The sequence below is a fragment of the Sitophilus oryzae genome, unplaced genomic scaffold (assembly GCF_002938485.1).
Source record: "Sitophilus oryzae breed Bouriz unplaced genomic scaffold, Soryzae_2.0 scaffold_1869_pilon_pilon, whole genome shotgun sequence".
Lineage (NCBI taxonomy): Eukaryota > Metazoa > Arthropoda > Insecta > Coleoptera > Curculionidae > Sitophilus > Sitophilus oryzae.
In genome coordinates, this window is record NW_022146578.1 from 985455 (window position 1) to 1010328 (window position 24874).

Genomic DNA, 24874 nt, shown 5'->3' on the forward strand with positions numbered 1-24874 from the left:
ATTTTCTCACATTTATATCAGCATGAGAAAAAACAATATGGCGATATTATTATATAATTTGGTAATATTTGAGGGGTAATTTCATCTTGTTGGAATTTGACTTTCGAAAAATCCGTTTGCCAAAAATAAGCTTTTTCCGTCAAGCAGTTTAAGCAGAATCGTGGTTAATCAATTACCCAACTTTTTGGAACACCCTGTATGATTTTTTAAAAAAAATCAAAATATGTTAAAAAACAAAATAAATTATGCGTGTCCAAGCGTTTTCCCGAAAGACTAACCATTTTTTAAATAACAAATATTGTAATATTTGAGGAGCGTTTTCACCGTCTTGGAATTTGAGATTCGAGAGACCCCTCTTTATCGAACCTCTACACCCCACAGTCAGTCCGTTTACCAAAAATCAGCTTTAAACGTCAAGCAGTTTAAGCAGAATCGTGATTACTCAATGGTCATATTTTATGAAACACCCTGTATAAATTTTTAAAAAATCTTAAAATATGTAAAACAACAAAATAAAATATACGTATTTAAGAGTTTTTCCGAAAAACTCACCGGTTTTTAAATAAAAAATATTCTAATATTTGAGGGGTGGTTTCACCCCCTTAGAATTCGAGTTTCGAAAAATCCCTTCTTATCGAACCTCTACACCCTAAAGTCAATCCGTTTTCCAAAAATCAGCTTTTTACGTCAGGCACTTTAAGCAGGATCGTGATTAATCAATGACCAGATTTTTCGAAACACCCTGTATACATTTTTAAAAAATCTTGAAATATGTAAATAAACAAAATAAAATATACGTGTTTAAGCGTTTGTTTTTTCGGAAACTAGACCGTTTTTTAAATAAAAAATATTGTAATATTTGAAGGGTGGTTTCACCCCCTTGGAACTGGAATTTCGAACAATTCCTTCTTATCGAACCTCTACACCCTAGAATCAACCTGTATGCCAAAATTAAGCTTCTTACGTTGAGTGGTTTGAGCAGGATCGTTATTAATCAGTGGGTGATTTTATATATATATTAGTATAGATATAGATAATAAAATGACTTCAATTGATTAAAATTTACAACATCAAACCAAATGAAATTGCATTCCATATATTATAATACAAAGGTAATGCCCGATTTGGGAAAATGAACAGGTCAACTGCCCTCTCTATACGCCTCTGGACGGTCTTATAATATCCAAGGGCTCCTCAATAGGTACCCAATAATAATCTCACCATTTTTGCTACTATATACCTATTTACCCACAGATTGAAGAGATTCTAAACGGGTAAATATAAGAATGTTTTTTATTGTATTTAAGTTTTAAAAAAGTCTATAAAAACTAAAAAGTTATTCAGAGAAGCCTCAAACCTTCTACTATTTTATGGCATCAATATAAATTTATGGCCACAATTGACGACTATAACAATTATATTGTTACCATATTTTACTCGATGTTCAATAAAAAATTTCAACACCTTGGGCCGAAGAAAATATTCTTTTTATTATAGATACCGTTCGTTGGCGGCGCTAGGCGTCGCGTCGGCGTGGGCGACGTCGACGATTCGCGCCTTTGTGGACATTGAATAAAGTTTGGAGTTGTTATTTTTATAACATGCATATATATTTGTATGTCCATTCGAATGTAGTAGTGAGAGTATTGTAGTAATGTAAGTAGTAATTATTTTTCTTTTTTTTAGGTTGTTGTCATTATAATTTTTATGATTATTTAATTAACAGTTGCTTAATCTTACATACCAACGAGAAGTAGGCATTGAGATTCGCAAAAAAAAATGCGGATGCATAGGACACATTTTGCGGAAACCTGATGGTAACATACACCACACTCACGAGTGTCTGAAGCCCTTTGCTCCGCGCAAGATATAGCCATGGCACTGCAGATCGAAATTTAATATGCTATTCTTTTCATTAAAACCGTCAAAATTATGATATGTCATTCTATTCAGAATCAGAATTTTCTATTAAATAAAGTCAAAAAATTCCGATGGTACCGTTTAAAAATCAAAAGTTGTAGTTATTTACGGTGAAACAGAAAGTGAGCAAAAACAATTGAATAAGTTCATCAATCCCGTTTTATGATTTATGTCAACTAACATAGAAAATCTCGTTTTTTTAATCTGCAAACATTAAACTAAATTTATAGGGGTGAGCCCAAGCTCAGCGGCTACTGAAAAATACTCGGTATATCCGTTAAAATGTTTACTTTCACTTTATTAGTTTTTTAAACGTACCTGCTTAGAGAAAAGACACATTTTTCTTCTTTTGCAAAATGCGTTCCGTTTTTTCGAAATACAAAAATCCGTTGATGAAACCCTTTCTAAAACTAATCTTATCCAGTAATCTATTCGTCGTTCTATTGGCATCAACCCCCTTTTTATTTCGTCCAATGACAGACGACCGTTTTCAAGAGGGGAATATAGTTCGGGTGTGTTCTTTTATTCTATTAGGATCGTGTTGATATCTCTGTGTCACAATCGACAATGAATATTTACATTTGAAAAGGCCTCATACCCGTTTTTATTGAAAAGATTCGTCCTATGGAGTGTCTGACGCTCTAAGGGGATTATTTCGCGTATATGCCCTGCTGTTTCATTCACAAGCATCTGTAATAACGTATTAAAGTATAACTCGGAATTACAGTTTTTATTTCACAAATTTTTGAAGTGTAGGAAAATCCAAAATGTTTTAACCAGTTCAGAATAATATACTACTATAGGCTGACGAGGCAATGAATTACAATTTTACATTTTTTCTCTATTTGCATCTATAATAATTTTATTTATCCAACAACCACTACTACCTATACACTGAGAGCCTATATTTGGACAGTTCAAAATTTGCATGGGATTTCCTTTTGTTTCCTACGCCGATGCACCACCCGGTATACAAATAAATTAATACATTAAAAATGATCTATAGTCTGTCCAACGAGAAGATCCTTGACAGTGATAGATGTGTCTGTCACTTTAATTTCAAAGTAGTTTATTTTATTTTACAAAGAAATGTACAAAGTTGGTACAACTGGAACGCATAGATATATTTAAAATTTGATTGACAAGATGACAAATGATTACTTCAAAATTGTATAAAACTGAAAAAATGTAATCGAGTTATTTTATTTAATAAAAACGGTATGTGTTAATACAAAACAAACAAGAACAAGGCACTACATACCAAAAAAATATAAAAAATAACTATTATTTACTTTCAAGCTTTATGAAACTACCCGCATTTATGATTATATTTATCAATATAACTTATGTACAAATACAAATTTGTAATATTCCACAGGTATAAATAAAACAACATAGGTAAATACAACAACTATTTTATTAATAATAACACCTACCAAATTTTATACCTTAAAGGTGGATTAATTACCTTTAATCTTAATTTTTTTAAACCAGTACCTTTTGACATTATTTTTCTGCACCAGTACTAAAATCCATTATTTACCTATCGTGTGATGTCGATATTTTACAGCTACTCCAGTTTTTAGTATGTGTTTAGTTTGATCCTTATATACGAAATGCACTTATCTACGACGAAATGGTATACAAACTTTATCGATGGCAACTTCATTGGTGTATAAGACTTTCTGCCTGGGCAGCGTGTATTAACCATAAACTGTGCTCTGGGCCTACAGTTAATTTTCACTCGATTTTTCCTCCACTTGACTTCAAAAGACACAAAACACACGTAATAATACGAATCAAAATGCATCATCTTTCAAAATGCAGGGTATTTAACAAAAGTTGACACAAAATTATAACCAATAATTTGGCAAGACTTTGACAAGCGTCAAAAATGACAAAAATCTAAAGGCGAGTTCATACGCATCGGCGTCCGTTTGTCGTTCATCGTTCCGTCAAACCAATAAAATTGAAATACGATCTGTCATTTTTTAAATAAACCAATAAAACTGGTTAAAAACAAGAAGACACGACGCATGACGGATTTATATTTAAACCCATCCATAGATAACTTAAAAATTATTAGAAACTTTTTTTAGTAAAATAAATAGATTGGTATGGGACGTCATCTGCTTTTCTTCTGTCATCGTCTGTCGAAATCTTACCTGAGAAAAAAAACAGAGTATATACCTTTCAGTGTTACCTTTTGAAACATTTTGACATGCGTCATTGTCCAAAATGTATCTTTCGTCGGCGGTCGCAAACTAAGTAAAAACAATAATTATCGAAATTTTAAGTGCGCCTCATACATAGGTCATGGAATTTTTGAGGCGGCTCCAATCAAATCCAAAATTCCCCGCCATAATAGCCACCTTATCTTATAGCTTATTGACCCTATGTAGTGCAGGAGGCTTGTTATATTACTACACACAAATTGTAAATAATGAATTCAATCACTGGCCATTGATTGCATATTTGCTCATGTTGGCTAACGGACTGACTGGATATACTGAATTCTGTAAGTATTTTACACGCTTTAGTAATACACATAATGTACCTAAATTCAACCATGTCCTGATTATGAAGTTTTGATTTTGAAATGTTAAACAAAAATTTTGTAATTTTTTACAGATTTCATATAATCTCATTTTATACATCTATAAATGCTAACTTGAAAACTAATGTCAAATATTATTAAGTATAACAGTTTCCGCAGAATGGCATCGTTAAATGAAACCAAACACATCGAAATTAACTAAATCAGCTAATTGTTTAATAAAATTATATAAGAGTTTCTTGCCTTGAACTGCTAATATAGAAATTAATTCCACGCTGTGTTCGACATAATGTGGATCAACCTGCTCTCACTACCGGTTTTGAGGGCCTACCCCATCATCAGGTGAGCTTGGGTCGTTTCCACAAAATGTCGAGCACAGCGCAGAGTATACCGTGCTGGCAACTGTTACTCTTGGGTCGGTATTCACATGTGTGGAAGTAAATCGCATAGGGCTTATTTTTAAAAGACTTTTTTCGAAAAGATAACTAGATAAAATGGTTAGAAATGTTTCTGAGCATCTGAAATGGAATTATAATGATATCTTTTAGGTGTCATTTTTGTTATATATATTGAAACTTTTTTTTATTTTGAAGATAGGGACTTTTACAATATGTTTACATAAGAAAAATTCGATAAGGTTGTTTTTTTCCATTCAAAAATTGCAAACAACCCATCTATTTACTTTTAGAGCATAGCAATTTTCAGCAGTCGTGTAATTTTTTTATTGATACAGATTTTCACTTACTGTCTACGAAGAAAATACAGCAGAAATATTAGAAAAGTTTTTTGAAAAAACTACAATCAATTATTTCTAATAGATTTTGAGATATCGATTTTTGAATTCAGAGTTCTAATCGAAAACCAACTCAATTCCACTTATTTTTACCAAAAATGCAAGAGTTTCTAGCTTGCACTTAAAAATTTTCAAGCTATAGAGAAAATTACAACGACTCGTTAATAAATAAACAAAAAATAAAGTATCGCGAGACGTAATTAAATCGTGAAGCTGAACACATGATGTACACTTTTCCCTAGAACTTTAAGTAATGACAGAGGTACTGATTGGCTCGACCGGTCAACTGTGACAAATCTGCTATCCCCTTCCACGTCTCTTAGCAATATGCACAGTTTCTCGATTCATTTCATACGTTTGGCAACGTGTTTACTGTTCTGTCTTTGTTCAGTACATTATAAACGCATTGTACTCTTCTTACATACGGAAATCTCGACCCAAGACTAACCTTTGCCAGCCCTTAGTATAAATACGACTTGTCTTGTAAAGTAGCGGTAAGATATTAAGTCCCGCATCGCGTCATGTCATCATTATGTCGAACACAGCGTGGAATTAATTTCTATATTAGCAGTTCAAGGCAAGAAACTCTTATATAATTTTATTATATACCTAAAAACTGCAAGAAATTTATTTTCCATTATCTAATAATTGTTTAAGTGATATTTTCAAAAATCAATAACTCGGAAACGGTTGGTTTGAGTATCTCGATTTTTGCTTAGAATTGAAGGAAGAACCTAAATATGCAATAATATACAAGGGGTTGCAGTTTATTACTACTACCGTGTGTTATTGACTTGTGAATTTATACTACAAACTAAGATGGAGTAAGAAATTATTTGCGGTGGTTCTCAACTAATGAAATGACCTTAGATTTGAATAAAAAACACATATTTTTTGATTTACAGATTTTATTTTTATTTGAATTTTTCATTTTTTTATTTCAAGTTGATGAAGATTCATTCTGTCCATTGCGTGACTTATTGGATTATTGTCAAGTAGTATTGGTCCTGCCATGTTACGCCGCGGAACTGTGGACTAAATCAGAAATGGGACCTGCCGAGGTAGCTTACGTTCATGCTGGGCTAGGTAATATCGTTAATTGAAGAAGATGCGCAACTTTATGGGCTATTTCGAGGACAAAATATGTCCAAGATTTAGATTTAACAGGCGTTACCATTACATGTCCGAGATTTAGTTTAGCTCTGCGCCGATGTCGATGCGCACTGACTTACGCGCGTTTACAGCTCAACGAATAAAGAATACTGTACCATAGTTCTGCTTTCAGTCGGCAGAGTGGGGGGTTGCCGGAGACAGTGTTGCCAGAACTACGGATTAATGCGTAGATTTACAGATTTTGGATTTATGTTAATAATACGGATTTTCTATCATTAAACAATTTAATATAATATACGATTAAACGAATAACGGCGTCAGAGTTTGTTTGGAAATTAAGATCGAATGTTATTTCATATGTAAAATATTATGTTAAATGCGAGGTTAAATGTGAATAGTCGTCATTTCCAAGCCCACTAAACGATTTTTTTTCGATCATACGAAATATTCAAGTAGAAACTATAGTAAAGCACTATAAAAGAATTTTTATTTTTGTTGTTTATGCTATATTTAACATGAATAAATTTTCAATACATAAACGCGGATTTTTCATCCAAAGATATTTTCATCAAACGTATAACCAGATATTACTTCCTTATTATTTAATATGGCAACACTGTCGCTTTCAGTTCCTTCAGTCTTCTCTGGCTGAATTAGGGAAAATGAGTCTTTTATGCGTTGACCACAGAACGAGTAGGGGCTCTACCATACAGCACTTGAAACGTGAGGGGAAATCAAATCAGCCGTGTGCCTTGACACGAATTCGCTCATTAGGTTGCCTATCTTCCCAATACTTTCAAATCAACGGTAATATATTTCTGTATATTGCTACGTTCAAATTACATGTCATATCAAAGGTAAATAGTAAGGCACCTTAAAGATGTTAAAATCTCACGGAAAACCAAAAATTACAAAAAGAAAAACAAGATTTAATTGTAGACCCATAAATTTTTAAAAGCTGCAAATCTAGGGTGTAGAGATGAGTAGATCCGGTATTTTAAAAAAATCGGGTCCAGAGTTACATCTTACTTACTTCATGGACCTACATCCAGGTTCTAGTTCTGCCGGGTCTATATCATCCCAACCTTTAGTTTTAATTTAACAAAATTTTGTTTTGTATAAAGCAATCCGCGTTCAAAAGTTTTGTAATCCGTTAGGGAAATTTCTCTCTCATCTAAAACATCTCCATTTCACAATTCCATTTTACCAAACCGTATATAGTTCATACCAAGTAAACTTTTAGTCACGTGATTAAGCTTGGCCGGCACAGCGTTGCCCACTTTTACATATTTTCTTTTAATCAAAATATTTTAGGAAGCAAAAATAAATTAATCATTTATTTTAACAGTTAGTTATTTACATCAACAAAATTCACCTCCTTAACAGAATAAGAACATAAAGAACAATTACTACCGCTTTCCAGTTAAAAATATTCTAAGGTTGGGATGAGTTTTTTGCGATGGCTTAATAGCTATATTGTACAGGGTGGTCGAAATTGGTCTGTTTTAACAGAGAAAACCTATTTCCTGACTAGATAGAGCAAAACCGACATAGATGTCATGGGCTCGATTTCTGAGACACGCTTAATGGCGTAAACCGTCTGTTGATATTTTCACTGCCAACTGAGATACGGGGTATTTTTGAATTTTTTACCCTTTTGAAAATTGCTCATAACTTTTTTATTTTGCGGAATAATAAAATTCTGTAAAAACATACTTAAGGCACTTTTTTAAGCACAATCCAGTGGCGTAGTCAGTTTTTTCTATGCTTGCTATTTTTGTCACAAATAATGAAAAATATAATTTTTTAAATGGAAATCATAGTTGGCTATGAACTTAAAAAAATGCTGGCGTTTAACCCTTTTCAACGATATAAAGTTAGGAGTATCTACTTCTAAGAATGAGAGAAATATTAGGTTTTTTATCTTTATATCGAAGCGGGCCTTGATTTTGTGTTGACCAATGTGCCTAATTATTTTTTATCACAATTTAATATTCAATATTATTATTTATCTGCATAATTAAAGACTTTTGGATAGGTAATTAACATACTATATTAGTATTCGTAATTACAATTGAACTCAATAAAATAAACAAAGAGCAAGATTAAAAAAACGTATTTTTTGTGTGGCAAATATAGTTTTCTAAAGAAAATCATCAAAGATGTTCAAACTGAGCACCTCCTTGTTGAATACACAATAAACATCTTTTCCGCACGGAGTTACAACGATTTATTAGGCGAACTAACTAGAGTAATAAGTCCAAAAGCTTTTCTAGTTGCCTTCTGCAACTCTTTTCTCGTCCCAGTGATTCTTCCCTTATAGATAAGGTCTTTTAATTTCCCCCATAAAAAAGTTGAAAGGAGTTAAATTACAGAACCTAGCAGGCCTAGATATGGGGGCCAAGATATGGGGCTCTTTGTTCCAATCCAATTCTCTCTAAATTCTCCATTTAATAGTGCACTTGTAACCCTGGCCTTTTAATTGTAAATGGTAATATACTAATATAGAATGTTGATTTACCTTTTCAAAAGTCTTTAATTATGCAGAAAAGTAATAATATACAATATTAAATTGTGATAAAAAATAATTAGATTCATTAGATCAACACAAAATCAAGGCCCGCTTCGACACAAAGATAAAAAACGTAATATTTCTCTCATTTTTAGAAATAAATACACCTAACTTTATATCGTTAAAAAGGATTAAACGCCAGCATTTTTTTTAAGTTCATAGCCGACTATGATTTCCATTTAAAAAATTATATTTTTTATTATTTCTGACAAAAAAAGCAAGTATAAAGAAAACTGACTACGCCACTAGATTGTGCTTAAAAAAGTGCCCCAAGAACGTTTTTACAGAATTTTATTATTCCGCGAAATACAAAAGTTATGGGCAATTTTCCAAATGGTAAAAAAATAAAAAAGACCCCGTATCTCAGTCAGCAGTGAAAATATCAACAGGCGGTTTACGTCATTAAACGTGTTTCAGAAATCGAGCCCATGACATCTATGTCGGTTTTGCTCTATCTAGTCAGGAAATAGATTTTCTCTGTTAAAACAGACCAATTTCGACCACCCTGTACACTTCGCACTAAAAGAGGTTCTAAAAAGAACAATGTTCGAGTAGAAGGTCTGCTAGTAAAAAAAATAAGCTTAAAATATCACAACACATGTGGCAACTTGACATTTTTTATAGCAGAGAAAAAAGAAATTAAAATTCCAGTTAGTCAGCCCGGCGCCGAATATATCCATGGTTGGCAACAATGCATTTAAAAATCGCGTCCTCAATTACGTAACTAAAAGTTAATTAGTATCGCTTATACTTTACCAAGCTGGTTAATATGTCTTTTGGAGGAAAATCTGTCTAATTGTTTAAAATAATTGTTGATTTAATTGTATTAATATAATAATGGTAAAATTACACAAATATTGTTTTAGGATTTTTAGCAGCTGCCATGTTTGTCGTAACTGAGTTCAGAAGACAAGACCTTACCGACCTAGCAATTTTTACTAACGGTTTTAGTACTTTTGGTGTCGGAATTTTATCCAAAAATCCACTAGCATTTCTTGCCGGATTGTGTTTCTTTTTAGGGTAGAGCAACAATTCTATTTTTAAAATGTCCTTATTGAAAGTATATGTTTAATGTTTCAGATATTACTGGTACAAGCGCTCAGAAGATCAATGTTGTTTGGCGCCCCAAGATAAATTTAACTTTATTATGGCCCTGTTTGCTATTATATCTGTATTATCCTTCGACCAGAATGTCGTTGAGAGTATTCAATCACTCATACCGGAAGGTGAATAATGAAAATAATTATATTAATATAACTATTTTAACTAACAGACTTTTACTTAAAAACTAAAATAGTAGAGTAGACAAATTCTCTAAAAGATTAATATACGGTGATTTATATACTTAACATTATAAGATATAGATATACTATAATAACTAAATATTATAGTCCGTCTAACGAAAGCATATTACGATTTTGAGGGATGACTTCCAAAAAATAAAAGAAACAGGTATTTACCCTCGAATTAATATTATAGTAAACGCTACGAATGTTTGGGAGTGATTGATCGCTTGATGAACTTAGAATCGCCACGCGCGCTATCATTTTTACATTAAAAACATATTAAAAACGTAAATTTTTACCGCAGACGTGGGTTTTTAACGGCCCGGTCTAATCATCTGCATGCGCTCCTCCTACTTATTCTAAAATGTTAGCGTGATTGACAAAGACGATACCATATCGCGTTTCTTTGATTAATTCGTTTTTGTGCGTCAGACCATTGGTGTGCTTGCAGTGCAACCAATGGGGCATTCCAGTTTATATTTATAACCAAATATATGTTTTGACAAGACTTTGACAGTTAAAACAATAAATTACAACAGATTATATATTGATTATTATATGACTTGAAACACCACGGCACTGGAATTAAGTTTTATGTGACCTTGAACAGAGAAGTTCAATCACTCCCAAACATTCGTGGCGTTTACTATAGATATTAACTGTATTGTCATATATTCTCTCGCTGGACAGATTGTAAAAGTGTTTTATTATCCAGGAAAAAAGAAATATAATTTTAACTGACAAATAAAATTTTGATGTTGGCATGCAGCCGATGCGAAACACCTGTATTAGTATTATATTATAAATGTGTTTGAGTCCTTAGAAATTTCAAGTTCTTGAACTTTGTATTGAAATATTCTTAAATTAATTTTCTTGAGACGCTAGGTTCCGAAAACGCTGAATTTTGTTTTCATTTTGTTTAAAAATCTGTGTTGTATATCACAAAAGACTTGATAAAAATTAGTATCCAAAAACAAACAATACAATCTATCACAGCAAAAACATAATATTTAGTAAAATTAGTCAAACAATATAAATTTGTGACAGAAAAAGAAAAATACATCACATTTTTAAAACAAAATATTTTGATCGTTAATAATTGGTCGTTGGACAACAATAAAGTCTTTCTATAGTGAGCTTGGTGATGATCCTACTTGAATGTTTAAAACCATGGCCGCCACCAAATATTCACAATTCCTTATACAGAGAAGACCAGGCTACTAGTAACATATAGCAAGTTGCCGGACGAATTTACGTTTACCCGTTTTGCGTTCGTACTCGCGAGCCACTTCCGGCTAGTCGGCTGGTCAGCAGTACGGGTCAGGCAATCGTGACAAACTAGGAATATGACGCGAGGAGTGCCGTGTATTTATTATTTTCATTTTAAGTGTTTACTTTCACTTAAGGTAACATTTAAAATAAAAATACTTAGATATTTATTATTTGAGTGTGTTTACAAGCCAAAACTAAAAATAAATAAATTTTCTAAACCCAAAAAAACTATAATATTACTCTAAATAAAAAAAAGTTATAACAATTGTTCAAAAAGACCACCTTCTTGTGCTAGACAGAAGCCTAGGCGGTCGTAAAATCCCCGTTTGACATTGGCTAACATATTAGGGCTAATACTTTGGAAAGCCTCTCGTATTTTTAATTGAAGCTCATCCAGATTATTAGCCCTATTATGACCATACACTTTGGATTTTACATAACCCCACAAAAAGAAATCATTGGGAGAAAGATCTGGTGATCTAGCGGGCCACAAAATAGTTCCATATCCACTAATTAAACGGTTGGGAAAAGTTTTGTTCAAATATTCTTGAACAATACGGGCATTGTGGGCAGGGCAACCACCTCAGCAATTTGATTACTTGAAAACGTGGGATTTTGATCCGCGGTAGCACAAACGAACACTTGCTTTAACTCATGTTCTTCATTAATCAACACATCAGGCTTTTTGTGTTTTTGTGGGGACACGCACCCATGTGTTTCAAAATTATCTCTTGATATAGTAGATAAAGATGGAATTGGCCTGTTTAAAAAAGTTTGTGGAAAAATTATTTGTATATCCCGATAAGACCTATTTTGGAAATACCATTTTACAATTAGAATTTTCTCACGAACTTCATAAACATCCATTATTTTACTTAAAAAATAAATTTTACACGAGAACTGTCGCGAGAAGACGTATTCGTTTTGGCTATTAAAACACCAATAAATACAAATTCTGAAACATTCTTATCACATATCGACTTATTTTTATTTTATCGCATTTTTCGCCTGCTTTTTATCCGGCGGACGGGTATACGCTAGTTCGTCCGGTTCTGCCTATGTTACTACTACGGTGGTCCGGTCTGTATATGATTGCCATCTCCTTGCAAACTTATTTTATACATATAATCTAATTAGTGCGATATTACACTTGTCACGGGCATATATTCTTTCGTTGCCGTTGGTGGTTAGAAAACTATAAAGCCTTTCTATAGTGGCTTGGTTATGATCCTACTTGAATGTAGCCGCCACCATGGCCGCCACCAAATATTCACAATTCCTTATATATGATTAACATCTCCTTGCAAACTTATTTCATACACATAATCTAATTAGTGCGATCTTACATTTGTCTCGGGCATATATTCTTTCGTTGGTCGTTATAAACATCTATAAAGTCTTTGTATAGTGAGCTTGGTAATGATCCTACTTGAATGTATAAAACCATAGCCGCCACCGAATATTCACAACAAACTTATATATGTTTGCCATCTCCTTACAAAATTATTTTACACATATACCTAATTAGTGCGATATTACACTTGTCACGGTCATATATTTTTTCGTTGGTCGTTAGACAAGTGTAAGTGTCGTTAGTCGTAAGAGAAGACTTTATAGTTACTATAAAGTCTTTCTATAGTGAGCTTGGTTATGATCCTACTTGAATGTATAAAATTATGGCCGCCACCAAATATTCACAACATATACTCTGTTTTTTTTTCTCATGTAAGATTTCGACAGACGATAACAGAAGAAAAGCAGATGACGTCCGATACCAATCTATTTATTTTACTAAAAAAGTTTCTAATAATTTTTAAGTTATCTATGGATGGGTTTAAATATAAATCCGTCATACGTCGTGTCTTGTTGTTTTTAACCAGTTTTATTGGTTTATTTAAAAAATGACAGATCGTATTTCAATTTTATTGGTTTGACGGAACGATGAACGACAAACGGACGTCGATGCGTATGAACTCGCCTTTAGATTTTTGTCATTTTTGACGCTTGTCAAAGTCTTGCCAAATTATAGGTTATAATTTTGTGTCAACTTTTGTTAAATACCCTGCGTTTTGGAAGATGATGCATTTTGATTCGTATTATTACGTGTGTTTTTGTGTCTTTTTGAAGTCAAGTGGAGGAAAAACTGAGTGAAAATTAACTGTAGACCCAGAGCACAGTTTATGGTTAATACTCGCTGCCCAGGCAGAAAGTCTTATACACCAATGAAGTTGCCATCGATAAAGTTTGTATACCATTTCGTCGTAGATAAGTGCATCTCGTATATGGTAGAAGGATCAAACTAAACAGATACTAAAAACTGGAGTAGCTGTAAAATATCGACATCACACGATAGGTAAATAATGGATTTTAGTACTGCAGAAAAATAATGTCAAAAGGTACTGGTTTAAAAAAATTAAGATTAAAGTTAATTAATCAACCTTTAAGGTATAAAATTTAGTAGGTGTTATTATTAATAAAATAGTTTGTTTTATTTACCTATGTTGTTTTATTTATTCCTGTGGAATATTACAAATTTGTATTTGTACATAAGTTATATTGATAAATATAATCATAAATGCGGGTAGTTTCATAAAGCTTGAAAGTAAATAATAGTTCTTTTTATATTTTTTGGTATGTAGTGTCTTGTTCTTGTTTGTTTTGTATTTACACATACCGTTTTTATTAAATAAAATAACTCGATTACATTTTTTTCAGTTTTATACAGTTTTTTTCACAATATTTTGAAGTAATCACTTGTCATCTTGTCAATCAAATTTTAAATATTTCCTGCTATGCGTTCCAGTTGTACCAACTTATTTCTTTGTAAAATAAAATAAACTACTTTGAAATTAAAATGACAGACACATCTATCACTGTCAAGGGTCTTCTCGTTGGACAGACTATACTTATATATGATTACCATCTCCTTGCAAAATTCTTTTATACACATAATCTAATTATTGCTATATCACACTTCTCACTGTCATATATCATTTCGTTGGTCGTTAGACAACTATAAAGTCTTTCTATTGTGAGCTTGGTTATGATCCTACTTAAATGTCTACAACCATGACCCCACCAAATATTCACAACATACATTTATATGATTACCATCTCCTTGCAAAATTATTTTATACACATAATGTAATTAATGCGATATCATACATGTCCCTGTCATATATTCTTCCGTTGCTCGTTGGACAAGTATAAAGTCTTTCTATAGTGAATTTGATTATGATCCTATTGAATGTCTAAAACCACGGCCTCCAACAAATATTCACAACATACATATATATGATTACCATCTCCTTGCAAAATTCTTTTATACACATAATCTAATTAGTGCTATATCACACTTGTCACTGTCATATATTCTTTCGTTCGTCGTTAGACAACTATATAGGTCTTTCTATAGTGAAACCAGTAAAAACTTAATAACTTAAATATTATGACAAAGCCACGATTCTAATATTATTTCAATGCGATCGACATGAACGGTAACGGGACTGCGTGAAATAATTTAGTCGGGCACTTTTAATTTCTGCCGTATCGAGCGCTGAGGACGGAATTTTTAAAATCAAAAAATCATCGCTTAAAAAATAGCGTACTAACAGGTTGCTTACCAATGTCTATATGACATAACCAAAGAATAGTATGTTTAACGGAAGTATTTGACAGACAATATAAACAAAATATCGGAAAAACAGTATCCTTAAATTAAAATTACACAACTGTCAAATAGCAATATTCTGATATTTTCGGCTTTGTTCGGATTTTTGTTATTACCGATTCTGAACCGTCCTAGAACTCTACAACGCTTAAGAGCACATACATTATCACAGTTCTAGGACGGTTCAGAATCGGTAATAATATAATTATTACAGTTATTACATTATATAATAATACAGACAATTTACTTATTGATTCACAACAATTATTTTATTAATTAAACACATTCATTGATGGAGAAGTAGCCTATGCACTGACTGTTATCAATGGTTAGGTTAGTTAGTTTAATTTATTTTTATTTCTTTTTGCTGCTTATTGTTAATGAATGTTATTGTTATAGGATTATTTGCAAGTGAATCGGAATCTAGCCCCTGGAGCCTCAATAAATAAATCTTGGGATCACTCAAGGAAGGACCTAGACATACATACAAGGTTCACCTTAATTTCTCTAAAGGGTAGAAAAATTAAGGTCAACCTTTTTCAAATTATGTGTACAGGAAATTACATTAAATATAAATCTACGAAAAAGATTGGTACGGTTTTATATGTATTATGGAGGACACGTGCAAGTTAACTGAATCCTTTTAAAATGTGGGTATACCGTAGAAGTTGACAAAGTTGTTTTAATTTCAAATATAATTTTGAACTGTTATTGGTGTTTAACATAAATTAAATACAGTAAACACCACCTTAAACAAACTTTTTATATAATTTAATATTTAAAATAATATTTTTTATTAATATACTATTAAAAAACAAGTTTATGTATAGTTTTAGTTTATGCTTAAATAGTTGATTGAAGAAATAAGAAGATGCGCAACCTTATGGGCGATTTCGTGGCAGAAAACCTGCCCAAGATGTAGCTGGCGTTACTGTGTACTAAAGATATTTAGTTTAGCTCTGCGCCGCTGCGCGCTGATAGATGTTTATAGCGCAGCGGATAAAGAATACTGTACCGTTAGTTCTGCTTTCAATCGACAGAGTGAGTGATGTGTGTGAGTAGTGTGATTAATCCGTAGATTTACGGATTTTGGGTACAGTACGTTAATAATACGGATTTTCTATCATTAAACAATTTAATATAAACTTATATGATTAAACAAAGAACGGCGTTAGGTAAAAAAAAAAGGTAATTGAATACGTCAATCAATCCCGATTTATGTCATATACTAACAAACCAAATTTCGTTGTATTATCTGAAAAAATAAAAAAAATAAAAAAGTGAGCCCCTTTTGAGAAACATCTGGTAGAATCGGCTGAAAATGAACACAGGTCTTAAAAATACACTATAACGAATAATCTACCAAAAGACTCCTGTACCCTCTGCCTGCTAAATATTGATTCTTCAACGACAAAAGTTCTTAAACTCTTTACCGGTTAAGTTATTTAATAAAATGCTTGCACTGTAGTTTTGTCAGCTTTGCATCAATTTTGTTTTGCTACAGAGTTTCTTTTTTTGTAAGCATCGGCCAATACAATAAAAGCAGCTGCCGCAATTTTCACCTTATCATCCATATTTATTTTTTCAATTCACATTAAGTCGGGCACTCGAAAAAACAGCGACTACCTAAACGCATCCTAGATCTACAGAGTAAACTGGTTGTCGCATTCTTCCCCGCATCTCAGTCCTCAGGACCGATGCGATAGGCTGTGCCGTCGTTTACGACCTGCTGCTACGAGTATATAGTGATAATTATATATGTTCGAGAACGTTTTGTTCGCTGGGACGCGGCTTTAGGTTGCGTATCTTCCCAATTCTTTCAATCAACGCTTAATTATTTATTTAGTACAGAGTATGGAAACATATCAATTTTTTACGCGAATTTCTATTTACGTTTGAGTGAAAAACTAGGCTATCGCTATGTTACAGGTGTTTAAAAAATAAATACAATAAACACCACCTTAAAATATAACAAGTTTATGTATAGTTTTAGTTTACGCTTATAGATTTATTTATTACACAGTATGGAATGGTATTATTTAGTGCACAGTATGGAAAAATTTCATCATCAATCAATTTACGCGAATTTCAATTCACACTTGAGACAAAAACTATGCTACCTTACTGCTGTTTAACACAAATTAATTAAATACAATAAACACCACCTTAAAATAACAAGTTTATGTAGTTTTACGCTTATAGCACACAGTATTATCACAGTATACGCTTATAGCACACAGTATGGAAAAATATCAATTTTTTTTGCGAATTTCTAGCCACGTTTAAGATCAACTTAAAATCTTAAGTTTTATAATATCTAAAGACATATCGAACACTATAAGGACGGGTGATTCTGTTTCTGAATGTTGATGCCAATAATTATAACTAACCACCATTTTAAGTAGCCTTCACTTCAAATAATGTGAAACATTCTTTAAAATATTCATACGATCAAGATAGAAAAAGAAGGCAGCTCCTTACCATATTTTATTATTGAAAAATCTCCTTATGGTAAAAGTAAAGATACACGTAATTTTTTAATATTTTTTTATATAAAATCAATGGACTTGTAGATATAACAATAAATTTGCTTCGTACTGTTTAATGTTTACTATTTGGGGAAATGGGAGGGAAATTTGTTGCGTTAATCAATTTAAGATCTTTCTTGTTAATATTTCTAAATAACTTTTACACAGGTTGAGTCTTAAATAAATGTAAATATTTTTAGGGGTAGTATATTTCAACCCCAGAAATACGATGACTATGTGCTTTTTTCGCAAATAATTTTTTTGAAACATATTTTGGATTTTTTTTTTTAGTTAAAAAACATAATTTATTGATATTATGGCAACATATATGCTGATGTATGCGCTGCATGATCCAGTGGTTCTCAAAATTTTAGCAAAGAATCATTTTTTTAATTTTCAAAGTAAAATAACTCGGTTATCTTGGATTTATTTGAAAAACGGTAAAGAGAAAATATGTTTCTTTTATCAAGATCTACCCTTAGATCTTATATAAGAATCTACCAGCCCTGAAAATATTTGCACTTATTTAAGACTCAGCCTGTATTAGGTAACCAAAAACAAAGCAATTTAAAGTGTTTCTCACGCTCTCTCTGTATATGTGTGTCTCTGTACCTCAATTGTAATTAAGGCGTTTTTCCTTAACATAATAGTATTAATAATTATTGGCAAATAATTTGTTATAATTAATATAAAACATCATATTCATATATCAATATAATTTATTAAAAATGTTAAACAACATACATAAAATATATATATATATATATATATTTAAACATTTCTTATAAAAATAGACAAGTCGGATGAAAATTACTTGATATGCACACTGATGTAAGCATGTAGCATAGGGAATATGGCATATTATATTTTAAATACACACAATACATAATTTCTCTCGAAATTCAGTTTCATCAGCTAAAGTAGATTTATTGGGCTCTTCAAAAACATAACAGAGATAACAGTCAAATCTAAGTAAATCAAGAAAAATGTTCACAACTTAAAAAATATACAATCTTCATAGCAAAATATATATTTTTCTTTATTTCCTTTTGTCCATATCATAGAGTTAAAAATTGTCCATATCATTAAGTGGCATTTTATATTGAGAAATCTTACAACAATTTAATATACAGGGTATACAGTATGATAAAAAACACGACGTCAGGTTGACTTAGAAATGACGATCGTCGACATTCAAATAAGTAAAATCACAGCAATTTTTATTTTCCAGCCAGCTCTAACATGGAGATTTTCGATCATATGGTACTTCAATAAATCAAACATTAATAGTTTAAAACAAAATAAAGAGAGAAGTATATACATTCCTGAGATTTTTAAATACTGTGATATTTTTCAGTATTTTCTTATAAATGCAAGAGCACCAAATATATTTTATGGCATATTTGTTATATCAAATGCATTTTCAGTCACACAATAATAGTTGTTTGTAAGAACACCATAAAAATGAATTACTATATTTTTAAATCTAGCAGTACATTTACTCTTTATTTCAGCATTAGTAAATCAGTCAGTTCAAAAGTAGCAAAAATGTGTAAATTCGGAATTATTAGTAACAGCACAATTTAAATAGTAATATCCAAAAATCGCAGTTTACAAAAAATATCAAAATATATTGTATCATTTCTTTTGTAAAAGTAAATGTGCCATTTTCTCATAGTGAATAACTCAATAATTTAGTCATTATAAAAATAACTACATTCCATATCTTTATCAAAAATAACTATATTCCATAATGTCAAGCTCAATATATTGGATACTGCACAGCTTTCAAAGCAAATATTGAGAAAAAGCACATTGAATAGTTAAATAAATCTTGAGTAGGTACTTCAACTGGAAGATATAAAAGTATATCACGTTTTATAAAGAAATAATTCAATGTAAATGATAAAGCTGTTGTTAGACCATAATAATTTTCCTTCATAAGGGAAATATAAAATAATGAGAAGACATTAGATCCAAGGAAAGAATCTATAACCTTATTTTTCTTGCTATCATATAAATATATAAGTAACGGTATCAACGATACAAATATGTGAGCAGATGCTAATTCAAAAGAATAGTGATATTTCAACCAAATGGTGGTGACTATTCCAGGAAATACTAACAAATCTTGTATCTTTGAGGTAAAGTTATACAGCTTATCGATTTTGTAGCCATATGTTGGATTTCCTAAAATTTTATACATTTTACTAAGACCAAGTATGAATTAATAATAATAACCCACCCCATCTCCATATGCCTAATAATGAATTTAGAGCAATCAAACCATAAGATAATTTAGCAAAATGTAGCTTATAAATATGAAGAATTTTAAGGCAATATAAGCTTGTGCCTGCAAGTACGATATGAGACAGAGCAGTTGAATATCGAACCATTTTAATATATTTTACACCATTGATAAATATTAACAGTCAGTTAAAAATCCTCGATTCATTATTATTCATTTATAAATGGTTTAATTCACCTAAAAAAGATATCCGACATTTTATATTATAATAAAATTCTTACGCTGATAAAATGGACTCACATAATTTTAAATAGTTTTTATCCAGCTTATTATTTAAGAAAAGCACAAGTTTTGTATATTTTAGACTTTTTACAGGTTTTTTTCCTAAAATTTTGAAAAATAAAAAATAACCCAATTCTGACATCTTCCTCTTTTAAGTTCTGAGAGTTTAGCCATGAATTAACCAGAAATACGGAAAAGAAGAAGAAGTGACGTCACAAAGCACAAATTAACCGGCTGGATAGCCCTGGCAGCTGTGGTCTTAAAACCGAATAAAGCTTGTTTCATATAGACGCGAATCGCGAATTGCGATTTTGCGAAACTGCTCTCATTGGTCCAATTTTACTGATCATGGCGGCGCTGTCAGAAATTTTAAGATTTTGGCGATTCGCAGGATTTAAAATTTGAGGGGCGGGAAAGTTAAAGTGTTTTCAACTTTTTGCGAATATTCGCGCGATTTTAAGGTTCGCGTTTGCGCAGAATGGTGCTGTGATCCGGTTATCGATTATTTTGACGACGCTGTCGCAAAGTAACTTGAAAGCATTTTTCCAGTTGAAATGGGTTGTGAAATGGGTTCTCGTCAAATACATAGTCAAATACGTTTAAAATAATTTAAACGTATTTGGTTCTCGTGCATATGTTTTTGATATATATGGTGACAATTTTTCAACTTCAACCAAGTTATCAAACTCCTATACAGACAATCTGTGGAAATTCCTAAATTTTTTCTCATTTTTTTCCATATTTCTTGAATTAAATTGTGACAAGCACCTTGTTGCTTACGAAATTTGAATATTTCACATGTCCCAAATGACCCATAAATGACCTATAAACCTGTGCTATAAACTATAAACCCGTTCTCTTCTACGTTTTAACAATAAGTAAATGGCAATTTTGCACCTTATTCTATTCCAATCCCACAATCGTAATCGATATTCATAATTATTAAAAAAATTTAAACTCATATTGTATGCTATAAAATATAAAATAAAGATCGTAATATCGTAAACATGAATAAATATGTATAACACAAATTAAGTTATCTCAGGTTAGTATTTTTTTTGGTAACTTTCAGTGGAGCAAAAATGAAATGTCCCTAAAAATTCGCGACTCTATGAAATAGGTCCAAATTTTGCGAATATTTTTTGGCGAATCGCTTTTCGCAATTCGCCATTCGCGTCTATATGAAACAAGCTTTAATCGTTAGGGCCGTATCTGGCCGTATAGTTTTGGTAAGTTAAGGCCGTTAATCGGAGAGAAGAAGAAGACTAATACCACTAAAACTTCACCTTATAAAGGAAGATTTTTCACAGGATAGATCAGTCGACCGGATAGCCCTGGAAGTTGTGGCTTTAAACAACTACTGCTACCACTACTACTAGCCACTGGCCGTATAGTCCTGAAAGTTTAGGCCGTAAAACCAATAAAGATCAAGAAGAAGAAAAAAGTACTAAACTAACCTTACTTTTAAGCTGTCAAACTACTTAATATTTCGAAGTTAAAAACAATGTTTTTTTACTCATTTTTGTTATAAACACATATATTTTTATTATGACAAAGAGTACCACTCGCCTAACTTATGAAAATAAGATAATTTTAGCTCCCATGGTAAGGGTAGGGACCTTGCCTATGAGGTTACTCGCTCTTCAATATGGAGCTGATATTGTATACTCTGAAGAATTAATTGATTGGAAGCTTCTCAAATCTGTTAGAAGAGTTAACGGTAAGACTATCGAAGTAAAGTTATTTACATGATTTATGCTAGTTGCTATGTCTATTTTAATTATACTCTACCATGAAATTTATAATTTCAGATGTGCTTGGTACTATTGACTACATAGATAAATCTGATGGTACTGTAGTTTTCCGAACAAATATAAAAGAAAAAGATAGAATAGTGGTTCAGATAGGAACTTGTGATGATAAAAGAGCTTTAAAAGTTGCTAAAATGATGTAAATACACATGGATATTGTTTTATTGAATTTTTTTTTCCAAATTAATTATTTTAGAGAAAATGATGTGGCAGGTATTGATATTAATATGGGATGTCCTAAGGAGTTCTCTTTGAAAGGGGGCATGGGAGCGGCTTTATTATTCCAGATAGAAAAGGCTAAAGCTATACTTTTATCGTTGGTACAAAATTTAAAAATACCTGTAACATGTAAAATAAGAGTTTTTGAAAATGTTGAAGATACATTAAATCTAGTAAGAGAATTAGCAAGTACAGGAATTGCTGCTATAGCCGTACATGGAAGAACTAAATCAGAGAGACCCCAACATTTAAATAGGAACAGCACAATTCAAGCTATTGCCCAAGAATTAGATATTCCTGTAATTTCTAAGTAAATATTTGTGAAAAAAATTATGTGATTTGTAATAATTTATTTCTATTTTAGTGGTGGTTCAAGAGAGATTGATAACTACAAAGATATCTTTAAATTTAAAAACAATTGTGGGGCAAGTAGTGTAATGATTGCTAGAGCTGCAGAACAAAACTGTTCAATTTTTTGTAAACAAGGATTAAAACAATTAGATGATGTTATAGTGGATTATTTGAAACTTGCTGTGGACTATGATAATTCACCAAGTAATACTAAATATTGTGTACAAAATATGTTAAAAGAGTTGCAAGAGACTCCAAGGGGGAAAAGGTTTTTAGAATGTCAAACGTTAGAACAAATATGGTAAGGTGGTAAAATTATATGTTGAGTATTATATCAGTAATATCAGACTGTCTTTTCAGTGCAATTTGGAACTTGGCTGGATACTGCAGAACTAAACAATTAGAATATCAGTCCCGAGGCTTACTCGGTCGCAGAGAAGTGACACCAGATATGTTTAATGTTTGCCCCAAAAGGCCTAGATTGCAGAAAAATGAAGAGTCAGATGTACAAGAATTAAAATGTGCCTTTATTAGAGTTAATTTTCACACAGATCCTGAACTGCCTAAAAGCAAATTAATTGCATACTGTTCAAAGCACAAACTGAAGCTTCCTGTATATAAAATTATTAATGAAGACAAACTCTTTAGATCAATTGTGACTTTAGATATGAAAAAATATACTTCTTCCTATTGGTAATTACTTAAAGTTCTTGGTATATATCTTAATATTAATAATGTATGTTTTTTACAGGGAAAAAAATAAGAGATTTGCGGAACAAGGGGCTGCTCTAGCTTGTTGTGTGTTTTTAGGATTGATAGATAAAAAAACTTTAGTAGATAATGGAAGTATACTTGAATAAAGATTATGGAAGTAAATTATTATTTTAGAATAATTGCCATAATAGCCAGTAGGCAACATAAATTAACACAGTGTATGCTTGGTGGCATAGTTATCTGAAATTATGCTTCACCAGTGGTGTTATTCTGGACATCATTGGCATCTTTGCATAAACACATTACGAAAACACATTAAGTATTGTTAGATAGCTTTTGCAGAGATGTGAGTGATATTCGAAGATGCGAGTGGTCAAAAATGGGTACCCAGCTGGACTCCTGTGAAATTCCACGAGCAACATGAAGCAGTAATGACTTGGCGGTTGACACTTGAAGAGCACACGGGAAAAACGATAAATGTTCAGGAAAGCATGTGACAATTCAAACGTATTTGCTTCATTACGCATGACTTATCATTTTTACCATTTTTGAATGCCTGTTTTGATGTGACCGCTATCGATATTCCCGTTTATTTCACGAAAAGGTGTAGCTTTTTAAGATGAACAATATTATGCATTAAAATCAAAATAGCCAAAAATGGACTTTCATCTTTTTTCCCATGTGCTCTTCAATTGTTATTTATTATTTAAGATTATGTCTCATTTACGTGGACAAAAACTAAAACTGGATATTTTTGAAATGTTTGTCTAAGTAATGCTATTTACAATATTTATAGCACGCTCATGAATTTCTCTTTAACAGAGAATTCTGTTTCACCCCTTATAGATGCCCTGTAGCTTCAGAATGTATAGACATACTGTACTTTTTTATTATAGGTAGACACTATCAAAAACGTATAAAGTGCAACTAGCTTCTACGTCCCACTAGTCAACTCGCATACCCATATTGCCGTTTTTTGTCCCTTAATTTCGCAGTTCTGCACGCGCATAAACGATAATCGTTCGGGGATTTCGCATGCAATCTAAACAAAAAAAAAACTTACCCCAGAGACTAACCAACGCAATCAAAACACGCCTACGGCGTATTTTGATTGCTGTTGCCGACAGCTGTAAAGTAATAGATAAAAAAATGAAAGCAGCTGTAAAAAATAAAAAGTCTTACAATATTTGTGAGGCACGAACCTGGTCTTTGACTATATACCTACATATATTGCGCTCTCTTTCACTCTTTCTTGTGCATGGAACACGCATATACGTATTATTTACATAATACGTATATGGGGACACCAGAAGGGGACACGTTGGGGACAAAATAAATAGGATTAAAATAAGAATTTTATTAATTTCCCTCTTCACTCTCGCCGTTAAAAGGGCTAGACCATGATGATGGCTAGACGCAAATGTAATCTTGGCTCTTATATCTCTAGTAATCTCCCATCATATATAAATAGTATATATGATTTGGGTAAAATAATTTTATTGACCACAGAACAGATTATTGACATTGACAAAAGGTAT

The 24874-nt window shown here is 31.8% G+C and overlaps 2 protein-coding genes across 2 annotated transcripts; both read left to right on the forward strand.

Annotated features, from left to right (window-relative positions):
* The first annotated feature begins 4130 nt into the window (after nucleotides 1-4130).
* On the forward strand, nucleotides 4131-16001 carry LOC115883311. Its single transcript, XM_030901657.1, has 5 exons — nucleotides 4131-4438; nucleotides 6216-6356; nucleotides 9822-9975; nucleotides 10036-10181; nucleotides 15583-16001. The coding sequence occupies exons 1-5, from the start codon at nucleotides 4237-4239 to the stop codon at nucleotides 15630-15632; spliced, it is 693 nt and encodes a 230-aa protein (XP_030757517.1). The 5' UTR covers nucleotides 4131-4236; the 3' UTR covers nucleotides 15633-16001.
* A 5656-nt stretch (nucleotides 16002-21657) lies between these two features.
* LOC115883304 (tRNA-dihydrouridine(20) synthase [NAD(P)+]-like) lies at nucleotides 21658-23498 on the forward strand. The gene is made up of 6 exons (XM_030901649.1): nucleotides 21658-21961; nucleotides 22053-22191; nucleotides 22249-22581; nucleotides 22636-22923; nucleotides 22983-23315; nucleotides 23374-23498. Exons 1-6 carry the CDS (start codon nucleotides 21790-21792, stop codon nucleotides 23480-23482), a joined length of 1374 nt encoding a protein of 457 aa, XP_030757509.1. The 5' UTR covers nucleotides 21658-21789; the 3' UTR covers nucleotides 23483-23498.
* Nucleotides 23499-24874: the final 1376 nt, after the last annotated feature.

Bases quoted from the DNA above. Each gene is read 5' to 3' on its own strand.
- LOC115883311 (XM_030901657.1), top strand. From the start codon at position 4,237: ATGGAATTTTTGAGGCGGCTCCAATCAAATCCAAAATTCCCCGCCATA. The intron at 4,439-6,215 runs GTAAGTATTTTA...TTTTATTTCAAG, and splicing joins GACTGGATATACTGAATTCT to TTGATGAAGATTCATTCTGT. The intron at 6,357-9,821 runs GTAATATCGTTA...ATATTGTTTTAG, and splicing joins TTACGTTCATGCTGGGCTAG to GATTTTTAGCAGCTGCCATG.
- LOC115883304 (XM_030901649.1), top strand. From the start codon at position 21,790: ATGACAAAGAGTACCACTCGCCTAACTTATGAAAATAAGATAATTTTA. The intron at 22,192-22,248 runs GTAAATACACAT...TAATTATTTTAG, and splicing joins TTAAAAGTTGCTAAAATGAT to AGAAAATGATGTGGCAGGTA. The intron at 23,316-23,373 runs GTAATTACTTAA...TGTTTTTTACAG, and splicing joins AAATATACTTCTTCCTATTG to GGAAAAAAATAAGAGATTTG.